Source organism: Megalobrama amblycephala, linkage group LG7, assembly GCF_018812025.1.
Source record: "Megalobrama amblycephala isolate DHTTF-2021 linkage group LG7, ASM1881202v1, whole genome shotgun sequence".
Taxonomy (NCBI): domain Eukaryota; kingdom Metazoa; phylum Chordata; class Actinopteri; order Cypriniformes; family Xenocyprididae; genus Megalobrama; species Megalobrama amblycephala.
In genome coordinates this window covers 38,670,373-38,683,366 of record NC_063050.1, presented here as the reverse complement: position 1 = coordinate 38,683,366, position 12,994 = coordinate 38,670,373, and the positions used below count along the sequence as shown (strand labels likewise).

General features: G+C 37.9%; 1 protein-coding gene across 4 annotated transcripts; it reads left to right on the top strand.

Annotated features, from left to right (window-relative positions):
- Nucleotides 1-992: 992 nt before the first annotated feature.
- On the top strand, nt 993-11,939 carry LOC125272516 (piggyBac transposable element-derived protein 4-like). Of its 4 annotated transcripts, XM_048197395.1 has the most exons (5): nt 1,210-1,403; nt 1,755-2,142; nt 7,333-7,526; nt 9,739-10,968; nt 11,297-11,939. In XM_048197395.1, the coding sequence occupies exons 1-5, from the start codon at nt 1,357-1,359 to the stop codon at nt 11,733-11,735; spliced, it is 2,298 nt and encodes a 765-aa protein (XP_048053352.1). In that variant the 5' UTR covers nt 1,210-1,356; the 3' UTR covers nt 11,736-11,939. The 4 variants fall into 4 exon arrangements, with proteins under 4 accessions (XP_048053357.1, XP_048053352.1, XP_048053355.1 ...); XM_048197400.1 differs by lacking the exon at nt 1,755-2,142 and having other exon boundaries at nt 993-1,403; XM_048197398.1 differs by lacking the exons at nt 1,210-1,403; nt 1,755-2,142 and adding an exon at nt 4,080-5,745.
- The last annotated feature ends 1,055 nt before the right edge of the window (nt 11,940-12,994 follow it).

Sequence of the window (12,994 nt, the reverse complement as noted above, 5' to 3'; positions counted from 1 at the left end):
GAAAAATATCCATATTTAACAAGTTATAAAGTAAAATATCTAGCTTCCATATTTTCTATTATTTTCAATGAAGTGCAGGATGATGTCAGTAAGACACTTTTTATTTGTTCTGTACATTTTACGGTGGAGTCTTTTGTAAACAAGACAATTTGACATAGGCTTTGCCAAGAGACTTTTAATAAGAGGACGCTGTGCCAACTAAATTGAACTGGGGTGTCGCGATATACCGGTATTGATGATAATACATTAGGAAATAAATGAAATTAACTGTGGGAAATGTCAGCTGTCAAGATGACTGACCAGGCAGTTTAGATAGATTTCTAGTTCAGCTGAAACCTAAAGTCTGAAAGATCAGAAGTCAGGCACAAGACAGGACAAGATAATATAGAGTCTTCAGGACTTAAATTCATTACAGCAAAATAATATAAAGGTACAGTTTTCATGCTCATGTGAAGTTGAAAGGTAATGAAGAGGCAGATGCATTAGCAAAAAAGGGCAGTACAAGAAATAGAAGACATCAATATTCCTTTAGGTCAAGAATTAGATGAAAAATAAAAAATAATATTTATAATAAATGGAAACAGTGGGATATCAAAGTAAAAGGTAGACATTTGTATTTCATTCAGCCAGGATTGGGAATGTTATCAGGTGAAAGCAGAGACGAGGAGAGAATAATAACAAGCCTAAGATTGGGACATACAGAGCTTAACAGCACAATGCACTTAATAGTAAAACATTCAACAGGAATGCAATGAATAGGGAAATGAATATACAAGAGAAAGAAATTTAGATCCAGAGCCTCATTAAAGTTGCAGTATCTGGGAATTACAGGTATAAATGTATAAAGGTATTATTATTATTATAAAATTATAATATAATTATTTTTTTTTTATAACCACGGGGGCTGAATATGCACTGATGTAAAGTAGGCACACGTAAGTAGCGTGTCAATGGTCCAGTCGAGAGATAGGTGGCGGTAATGTACTTTGGTGTTGCGAACCGCCGCAAATCAAGAAGAAAAAGAGATCACGCCTCGGTATATATATCTAAAGATTTTGCCCCCTACACACTACAGTCGCTATGTTTATCTCCTTGCTAGAGCAGCTAGTAACACAAAAATGTCTCAACGTAGTAGAAGATGTTATGTTATCGGCTGTAGGAATGAACATAAAAGCATTCATTTACTTCCGGCATCTGTGCCACTGAAGAAGCAATGGGTTAACTTTATTTTTAAAGGGAATGCGCCCAAAAATATAGGTAAATACGTATATGTTTGTGCTAACCATTTTACGCCAGACTGCTTTGTAAACGAGGGTCAATACAAGGCAGGATTTGCATTAAAGTTGTTAATTAAGGATGGATCAATACCAACGGTCCGTACTCCAACTTCACGTCCAGAAGACGTAAGTATCGATATTTTGTTAACGTGTGCGTGTACAGTAATAAATAAATGAGCATGACGCAAACATAACCTCCCAAAAAAAAGTTATACAACATATATCATGTATCTTTGTGTTAGCTGGGCTTACAATATTTAGTGTGTGTTGTGAAACGGATGAAAAACTCTACAACAATTATATAATTCGCCAACTAAGCATTCAGAATCGCTCTCGTGCATTCTCGAAGTTATTACTTTTGCCGGAGACTTTTCTTCTTCAGTGTCCGACTCTGGTTCATAGACTCCAGTATTCAGTAGCAGGGAAAGCGGGTGGGCGGGAGCAGCAGCTCATTTGCATTTAACATGCCTCTTTTAGTAAACCAAAAGCGCACGACAAATGTCTCCAAAAAGAAGGAACCTATTGTGAACTGCCTGTAGTTGTAGCCGAGGCCTGGAAGAGTTTGGTTCGTGTTGTCGACATGTCGAGAAGACGCTGTTTTCTGCGCTGCAAAAGCAAAACCACGCTGCATGGACTTCCAAGGGATGAGGATGTGAAGAGTCAGTGGTTGAAATTCATTTTTACAATGGTACCACAGCAGTTTAACCCCAACCTTTTGTTATGTTCCCGTCATTTTACGGACGACTGCTTCTCAAATCTCTCCGAGGTCAATGCGGGATTTGCAAAACGTTTATTCATTAAAGATGGGGGAGTACCTACATTATTTGGGCCTTCTTGCGCCTCTGGATCAACTTTAATACAACCTGTAAGTATGATTATGATGTATATATTTTGTGGCGAGTGTTCAAAATAAGTAGTTTTGTGTTTTATACACAGCTGTAGGCCTCTGCTAACCGGCTATCTCTCGAAATAGTTGTGCTAAATCAATGATATAAACAGTAACGAATCCTCCCTAGCTGAAATTCAAAAAACACTGGCCCATCTGACCAATCAGAGCAGAGTATGCTCTCTAAAAGGAGGGGAGGAACTGTTTAGGGATGCAGGGGAATCCTTTCAATCCGAAACCGAGTAATTTTAAAGGGGTCATGAATTGAGAAATAATTCCCCTTGATATTTTGACATATGAGTTTATTGTACTTTAAAAACATCCTGTAAGTTTCAGAACTCAAAACCACCTCGTTAGTCCAAAAACATGTTATTATTCAAAAGAAAGACAGAAGATTAAAGGATTAGTACACTTTCAAATTAAAATTTCCTGATAATTTACTCACCCCCATGTCATCCAAAATGTACATGTCCTTCTCTCTTCAGTCTCTACAGAAATTAAGGTTTTTGATGAAAACGTTCCAGGATTTTTCTCCATATAGTGGACTTCAATGTAGCCCAAACGGTTGAAGGTCAAAATTACAGTTTACAGTGATACCAGACAAGGAATAAGGGTCATATCTAGAGAAACCATTGCTCATTTTCTAAAAAAAAAAAATCCAATTTTATACGTTTTAACCAAAAATGCTCATCTTGGGCTGCGTTCCACTCCAGTTTTAGACACACACTCACGAACTTCCCTGCCGCCATTTTGAAGTGCGTTCCACTTCATGAAGTGGACGAGGGAAGTTTATATGGACAGACCTACTTCATATGTACACTTCAGGCAGCTCCATAACCCACAATGCAACCCGATTATGACGTCACCGCATATTGCGTTTAATTTACCCCACCACAAACAACTCTGATATATTATTTTTTTTAAACATATAAAACACACATATATACATATAGAATGCTGTAATAAACAATTTTGTAAGGGGAAAAGAATAAATAATAAATCAGCTCCATTGCGGATTTCAAGTGATCAAGGGCTTAGAATGTTCCAGTTCAGCCCATTGCAAGGGTTCCGCCAGTAGTGGGCACTCATGCAACATAAGCAATGACGTACATCCGAGTCAACAAAACTGAGGGAAGTTAGCGAGGGAAGGGCATTTCAAAAATGAACTGGAACGCAGCCTTGAACTAGCTCTCTTCTTCTTCTCTATTAGAATTCCAGCAGTGTAGACACTAAGTGTATTACTGCCCTCCTCAGGTCAAAGTTTGAGCAAAATTGTCATATACAATATGCTAGTGCAAGTATAACAGTTAGTTCAAACTTTGACCTGTGGAGGGCAGTAATACACTTAAGTCGCGCACACACTTAACGATTGTAAGGCCGATTATGAATGTAAATTGATACTTATGACTGATCGCGCTCAAACGCGTCCAGTCAGAGCCAGTTGCGTTCAGTCCGTGATTGCATTCGGTGTTCAAATTCCATGTGTGAGTATATAAATCGGCTCCAGTCAAAGGAAACGAGATGTGTGTTCACACACATACACATATCGAGATGTGTGTTCAGTTCAGTCTTAGAATGTTTCAGCTAATCGTGAGGTGTGTCCCCGGCTTTAGCAGTGTCTACACTGCTGGAATTCAAATAGAGAAGAATAAGAAGAGAGCTAGTTCAAGATGAGCATTTATGATTAAAATATATACTTTTTAAAAAAATTTAGAAAATGAGCGATTTCTATAGATAAGACCCTTATTCCTCGTCTGGGATCACATAGATCTCTTTGAAGCTGCACTGAAACTGTAATTTTGACCTTCAACTGTTTGGAGGCCATTGAAGTCCACTATATGAAGAAAAATCCTGGAATGTTTTCATCAAAAACCTTAATTTCTTTTTGACTGAAGAAAGAAAGACATGAACATCTTGGATGACATAGGGGTGAGTAAATTATCAGGAAATTTTAATTTGAAAGTGAACTAATCCTTTAATGCCTACTTCTACGTCATTGCCTGTTCCGCCCCGCCCACCGAATCACGCATGTAGTAGGAAGAGCAAATGCGCGAGGGACCCAAACACAGGATTACTCGAGCAACGGAACGATAGAGATGCCTCTGAGGATTACAAGACGTTGTGCAGTACTAAGTTGTGGAAAAGCACAATCTTTGCATTGCCTTCCGCGTGATCCTAACGTTAGTAAAGCGTGGATGAACTTTATTTTTAACGAAGTTCCAGATAGCGTCAATAAGACACTATTTGTTTGTTCGCTTCATTTTACTCCGGATTCGTTTATTAACAAGTCGCAGTTCGACGCAGGCTTTTCAGAGAGACTGAAAATAAAAGATGATGCTGTGCCGACTATACTGGAGCCGACAGTAATGCCCCAACACACATGTGTGAGTAACAATATTTTTACCATGCGTCACTATTGCTTTGTCTTTTACAGATCGTTTGATGAGTAGTTATACGTTTTTATGCAACAACCCAGCACAGTTTCCACAAATGCACATACATGTATACGTTTTTACTTGAATTCGTTTACACGAAACACCGTTATCCTTTTGTCAGCTATAACTGGTAACTCAAATCGTGCGTGCCAGTGTTGTAGTAAAGTGCTAGTAGTGTGCTCACACTATAGTACACTTAAAATAGCCAGAAGATGCATTTAATTAACCTAAAGGCGAAGAAATGTGGAATGTTGAGAAGCTTCATGCACTCATCTGTCGCAGCTTTAATTACGTAGAGGAGGGGGCGGTGCTATCAGACTCCAATGATGAATGACAAAACCTTTTAAAATTCATGCACCACACAGTTGAGTAGTGTGTAAGTGTAGTGCGTCATTTGGGACACAACTAAAGAACTGCTTGAACTTTATTTGCTCCAGTAGCAGTGCCAGACAAGCAGCCATAGAACGGAAGTGAGGGGCGGAATTTTCTTTTATTAGATATGAGCTATTTTCACATGGATTTTGATATTTAAAAAATAATTTTAAATAGGTACTTAGATGCGTTGTCTTAATCATGTTTAAAGGGACCTATTATTATTTACTTTTATAAGGTGTTTGAACACTGTGTGTCTGCAGTGTGTGAGAACAACCAGCCTATAATAGTAAAAATCCACTCCCTCATTTGTTTATGATACCCATAAATCAAAAGCAGTTGAAATCTCTTCAAACTAGCTGATTCAGATTCCCCCTACAATGATATCATCGTAGGGAGAAGCCCCGCCTACCACCGATGACAATCTGCCCTATTAGCAAATAGACAGAGTTCGCCATTTCGGTATCCTCTCTGTAGCTGTACAATGTCTGCGCCAAAGAGGCATTACAAGTGTCATGTTTTGGGATGTAACAGTGAACATAAGAGTCTCCATAGACTTCCGCAATCTGAGTCTCAGAGGACATCGTGGTTAAATTTCATTTTCAAAGGAAATGTCCCGAAGAAAATAGTTAAAGTCTTGTATGTTTGCGCTAATCATTTTGCGCCGGACTGCTTCGCAAACGAGGGTCTTTTCAACGCTGGATTTTCACAAAGGTTGATTCTGAAATATGGGTCAATACCAACGCTTCGTCCGCAAACTTCAGATCCACACAAAGTAAGTATCACGTCATATGTTGTAAGTCCTTCCGAATTGCCCATCTGAAAGGGCTTGTGGCTGATGTTGCTAAAGCTTTCACTGACACTACCTTCACATGCTATCAGAATTGTCATAAACACAAGTTTCCTAGTTAAAAATTGCACGTCGTTTTATTGTTGATGGTATGCTGAAGCATATGCTCTTGAAGCTCCGCTCTCTTCTTGAAAGGAGGCTGGGACAGGAGCACCAGCTCATTTGCATATAATGAGAGACAAAAACAGTGCATTTTGGCTCACCAAAAGTGGCAATTTTAGTATAAAAAAATATCTGTGGGGGTATTTTGAGCTAAAACTTCACATACACACTCTGGGGACATCAGAGACATATTTTACATCTTGTAAAATGGGTCATACTAGGTCCTCCATGGATACAAACACAATGTTTGTGATATCTTATGCATATATGAACAGAAAAGTGACAATTTAAAAATATTGTAGATATTGATCTCATTAAATCATGAAAAACTGTATAAGCTCCGCCCCTCACTTCCGTCCTGTGGTTATGGGTCTGCAGCTGGATGTATCTCCAACCAAATATCTTATAAAAGCATATGTAATGTGCATAAATGTTGCTCAGTTGGCAAATATTCAAACTATAATGGCAAGGGCGTTAAATTATTTAGCTATGCAAAACAGTCGTAGCAGTGGGCATTTACTTCCACATCTTGAATGCGGCACATTTTAATCAAAACAAAGCATTTACTCAAAAACGAGAGAAAATAGCCTATTACTGTAATATTCTAAATTATGCTAACATTAAATGCAGTTCATGACCCCTTTAAGCCAGTATCACAGATACCTTTAAACAGATTTAACTAATATAGTACATATAACACTAGTACTTACTAAGCATGGTTACTACAATATTACTACAGTTAATTTATGAAAATGTAACTTACCATGAAGGTATCATTTATTAATAAGGAGGATTATGTATCATTATTAATGTTTTAAAACTCTAATTTTATTATAATACGTGTCATGTCCAGGTTTGTCATGAATAACTCCAGATGCGGTTTCATGCCCTCAGGAATGCACTGCTCCCTCTTTAAACACATACTATACTGAAAGTGTGAACGTCGTCTGTGAATGCTGACTTATCTGTATGGCAGTTTTGTCAACATGCATATAAATCGTTAGTTTTGTATAACAAGCATATAAACTGCAGTTTTAAAAAATATACTGGAACTTTTTTTTTGTTGAATATGTAAATGATGGTAATTAATGTAAATACAAGTTATATTTAAGTTTTTAATGACTTGAATTCAGTTGTTTTATGTGCTGAATCTGAGACACGGAAGATACGATAGGAGTAGTATGCTGTTCCAAATAAAAGTTGTATTTTGAGTTGGTTCTTTCAAACAAACAGTTCGAAAGAACTGATTCTCATAAACAAGTTTGATTTCCTATTAATAAAAACAGTTGTGCTGTAAATGTATAAAACTGTATTTTGGTTTGTTTATATTTTATAATTGGTTATAGATGCATGTGATAATCTTCTAGCAGACATTCCACTAACTCTTTTGTTTACCCTGCTATAATCCAGCGGCAAACCTCGACAGTGGCTGAACTTCTCGCTTCTGCTGCCGAAGCCAAGAAAAAAACTACGATTGATGTGGACAATATTATAATCAGTAGTGACGAAGATCTTGATATTTGTGATCAGGACAGTGTGGCCAGTAGTGTGGACAGCACAGCAGAGGAAATGTTTATTGATGGTCTTGACCCTGTTCTCGATCGGTGAGTTTTGTTGCACTTTTTTTTTTTTTTTACTTTTTTTTAATTATTATTATTATTATTATTATTATTATTATTATTATTGTCTGGTATGTTTACACATACAAGTAATATGTTTTGATGACACAAGCTTCCACAGTACAAACAGAATGACAGTGAAAAGACACAGATAATAAAGATAATTATAATAAAGATAATTATTATCTAAGTAAATAAGAAATAACATTATATAAAAATATTTTTAAACACAACAAGGTACAACCTATAAAAATAAACAAGATACACAATATATAAAAATTAGACGGTATGTGTAAGAACAGGTATGTTACAGGTAAGGAAATGTGAATTAGGTATTCTGTGTTAAATATAGTTATAAGTGTTGTGTATTGCACATGTATGTTTATTGCCAGCGGGGGCATTATAGGTGCAATATGTAAGATTTTCTGTCTGCTAGAGGTCTATTCAAAACAAAGGTGTAGCTTGATGATGCCAAGTTTGAGCATGGAATCTTGGGACATGTGGTCTTTACATCACCTTGGTTCAAATTGCAATTTTCTCAGGATTTACAAATAGTTGGAAACATTTGGGAAATTGTAAGTACTCAAGTGAACAAAATATATAACACTGGCCTAGTGGTTTTTGGATATTTTACTGCAAAATTCTTACATATTGCACCTTTAAAGGTGCTAAAGAGGATATTTTCTTCGACTGAGAAACCAAAGACTGTTAGTGAGTTTTTTAAATGAGCGCATGCGTAAGAACAACCCCCCTCCTTCACAGCTCATTTCGAGGGAACGCCTCCCAAAACTCGTGCACGAGTATTGGAACACGAGTGTTTGTTTACCACCGGCATTCGCTGTGTCGTGTTTGTGGTTTCATTATGTCGGACTCACCGCAGGTAACTCATAATCTGCAGTTGTTACTCCTGTCTCCTGACAAAAACATTGCATGCGGCGCCTGTAGAGTGTGGAAAGTTACTGGAGCGCGCAGCCGCGCACGTCTTTCACATGGAACGTAATGGCAATGATTGACAAGCCAGAGGGCCAATCGTTTACGCGATGATCGCGTAAACGATTGGCTGATGTTTTTAAGGCCCTACCTCATGCACAGATGATGTATATTAACATTATTACTTTCAGTGCACCTAATAAGTAATCTTTTATCAGTCAAGTAATATTGCAAAAATGTATAAAACAAAACATCCTCTTTAGCACCTTTAACTGTTCATGAGATAGATTGCCTGAGGAAAGAAACTGAGACTGTGCCTGGCTGTTCTGGTGTTTAGTGCTCTATGCACTTATGTTATGCACTATGTACACAACTGGGAAGTATATGAATTTTACAATGTTATTTTGTCATTTAGTCTGATAGCCCCTCCGACAGCTGCAACAGTTGAATGCATGAAGATTTACAGATTTTGTTTTTTCAAAGTGCATCATCCGGGTATTGAAAGTGCACTTTTTCTTTTAATTTTCAATGTGTGAACACTATTTATACTTCAAAAGGTATAGAATAGGACACAAGTATGTGAACTGGGATGCACCTAGAGTATATGTGAAAATGATCCCATAATTTACTCACCCTCATGCCTAGGTCTATATGACTTTCTTTCAGTCGAACACAGAGTTATATTAAATAATCACTTGGCTCTTCCCAGCTTTCTAATGGCACTGAATGGAGTCTACGTCATACGTCAGGTCAGAGGTCACCCTTCCGGTGGAACTCAACTCTTGAATGTGCAGAAGCCAGTGATTATAGTTCATAAAGTTTTAAATACAGTTTGTATATTTTTCTTACAAAAAGCCACAGTTTCACTTGAAGGCATTTATTAACCCACTGGAGTCGATGATGATGCATGGATGCGTTTTTTGGAGCTTCAAAAACTCGAAACAATTCAATGCCATTACAAAGCTGGGAAGAGCCAGGATATTATTTAATATAACTCTGTGTTTGGCTGAAAGAAGAAAGTCATATACACCTAGGATGGTTTAAGGGTGAGTAAATTATGGGATACTTTTCATTTTTGGGTGAACTCTTCCTTTAACTGTAGGGACTGAAGTTCTAAAGTCACAAAAATACACAAAACTGCATAAAGTTGTTTTTAAATGATCATTAAAATGGTGATTTGGCCTAACCTTGGGTGGACAGACCAAAATTACCATTTTACTTTAGTACGTTGCTAATCTTATTTTTTTGTTTTTGTGCCTTGTAATAGACCTTCATCTGACCTTTACCCACCAGAGGAGGACTGTGATTCACAGGACCACCCACAACAGAGAAAGCGATTCCGTCTTTCGTCTTCTGCTGATGGAGGTGGCAGAGAGAGTGAAAATGATTTCTCTGGTGTGTCAACAGAAAGGTGGCATAACTCGGATGAAGCAGATGATGAGCCACCTCGTATAGACTTCACTCCTGTCCAAGAACCTGGCCCTCAGATTTTACCGAATAGGTGTAGCAGTCCTCTGCAGTTTTTTCAACTGTTGTTCCCTAAAACAATGTTGCAGACCATTGTAGGGCACACAAATGGCTATGGAGCTAAGTGCCAAAAGAGAAGGGGCAAGGTGTGGGAAAACATTTGTCAAAACGACTTGAAGTCGTACATAGCACTGGTCATTTACATGGGCATGTTCAAGTGCTCTTCACTAGCTGACTATTGGAGTGTGTCCCAGCACTTCAGTCTGTCATTTCCTGCAAAAATCATGTCTTACCAGAAATTTCTGTCAATCTCCAAAGCTCTTCATCTAAGTGACAGCAGGGAGGATGAGAAGAACAACATTAGGAGGGGAACAGCAGCCTATGAACGGCTGGGTAAAATTCAACCCCTGTATCAAATCATTAGGGAGGCCTGCAAGACGTTTTTTCATCCCTTCCAGAACATCACCATTGTTGAAAGAATGGTGACATCGGAGGCTAGAACTGGAGTCAAGCGATGCATGAAAAACGAATCTCCAAACATGGGGTACAAACTCTTTGCACTGACAGACTGCACCTGCGGCTATACATGGGACTTCTTTGTTTACGAGGGGAAGTCATGTACGTCACAGAGCGAGGGCTTGAGTTACGAGTCCGTTATGGCATTGGTGGATGAAAATATGTTGGGCTCTGGGTACAAACTGTTTGTTGACAAATTTTACACCAGTCCAACACTCTTCAGGGACCTCTTGTGTAAAAAGATCTGGGCTTGTGGCCCTGTCTGGGCAAACAGGGCAGGTTTCCCAGAAACAACTGTGAACAAATTGACAAGGAACGCGCCACGCGGCACCATGCGTTGGATTAGGAACGACGAGCTCCTGTTTGTTGAGTGGAAAGACTCACAGGAAGTGCAGATGTGTTCCACCTTCCACAAAGCCTATAAAGGTGATACTGTGCAGAGGAAGGTGAAGGGTGACGCACATCGAACCCTTGTGGAGGTCCCCATTCCAGCTGTGGTGTTGGACTACAACAGGTTAGTACAATTTATTTAGGGATGTTCCTTGTAATTTTATAGTATGTGCATTAAGTCTTCAATGTTGTTTCTATGGAAGCTTGTTTCTGCCGCCAATTTAAAAAAAGTAATTGTGACTTATATCATAATCCTTTTTTTTTTTTTTTTTTTGCAATTCCAAATTATCTCTTAAATTGACCTTTTTTGGAATTCAGAGAAGAAAAGTCTGAATTGCGAGATATAAACTTGAAATTACCTTTTATTTTATTATTCCATGGCAGAAACAAGCTTTTGTAATTTACTCCATCTTTTTTTGAGTTTGAAATATACATTTTATATTTCCACTTAGGAACATGGAGGCAGTGGATCCACCTAATTGCATTACTGGACATTACAGAGCTCTACATAAACCAAAAAAGTGGTATCAATGTATTTTTTATCACTTTTTGGACATCACTGTAGAGAATGCATTCATCATGCAGAAACTAATGGCCAAGGGAAAGAACAAGAAGCCTTTGACCCGAAAGACATTCTTGGAGGTGCTTATTTTGGAGCTGGCAGAGTTGGGTCCTCAGGATTCGGCGCCAGTTTCCTCGGCTCCCTCTTCCTCAGCAGTTCCTCCTCCTTTCCACAAGCCGAAGTACATCACACCGGACAATGATGGTAGAAGGAATTGCAGGCTTTGCAACCAGACAACTCCAGTCATGTGTGTGACTTGTGATGTGATGTTGTGCTTTCAGCCTGAGAGGGACTGTTTCAATGATTGGCACGAAAAACAAGGCTTTTGATTTATCCTCCAACCCCTCTGTTTTTGGTGCATTGCTTGATTCCAATTATCAGACTATTTAAATTAAATGTCTTTTGTTTGTTACATTTGTAAAGTAGGAGGAAAGGACTTTTCACACATGACCAAATCATCATCCACAGAAATTGAAGCAATGGCTGCTTGTGCTGATGATGAAATATTACAAATAAAACATACTGGAAATGTACCTACGACTTTGTTTCATGACAGTTTTATCAACATGCATATGAAATGAGCTTTAGTTTTGAAAAAGTGACCCAAATATCGAGAAATGTGTCCCAGCAATTGTTTAAAAAAAAAAACCTAATTGATTGAATCCTGGCTTCAACAGTCTGAAGGGACTTAAGACTTTTTTTTTTTTTTATACATACTTTAGAAATTAACTTAAAAAGATTTGTTAACTATTTTTTTACTAGAATTTTCACATTACATCACAATGGACACCATGATTGAAACAACATAAAATCCTCATTTTAACCATACTTGTGTTGAGTTTTGTGAACTATGATTGAATATTTTGAAAGAACACATACTGTAACAATGAGCAATGCAATAAGAATGTAGGTAAAAAAAAAAGTGAAATGATAGGAATGTTTGGGTGGGTTGATATACTAATTATGTTTTTGGTCAGTAAAATCAAATTGTTAATATGAAGTGTATGATAAAATGATCAAGAGTATTCCAATGCTGATGATTTCACTTTTTAACTCTAGTTAGTGTGTAATGTTGCTGCTTGAGCATAAACAATATCTGCAAAGTTACAGCGCTGAAAGTTCAATGCAAACGGAGATATTGATATTTTAAATTTATGGCAGTATAATGCCTTCAATTATGACCGGTTGGGGACATCAAATGTAAACCAACCCTGCAATAGGTTGTTTGCAATCACGTGGTTCTGGTGACGCGCGAAATACCGGTGGAGGGCAAGCAATGAAAATTAGAATGGAAGAGATGGAGAAAAGTCCTTTCTGTGCTGGTTTAGAAAGGTATAAACAGAAAATCAAAATATATGTTGGACGTGATCTTTATGTTATGAAGATGAGCAACTTTTCCACTGAATTGAAAGACTTTCCTGCCATCGAGGAGGTAGATATAGAGAATGTGAAGCTGCCGTCACGCCGTGTTCAGTTCTAGTCTGGGTTTGTTTATATCGCGCTGCCTTGCTACTAGTGAAGTTAGGGCAGTATTTTGATTTTCTGTCGCGATTGTGAAAAATATCGCCATTGTAGGTCATTTATGCTG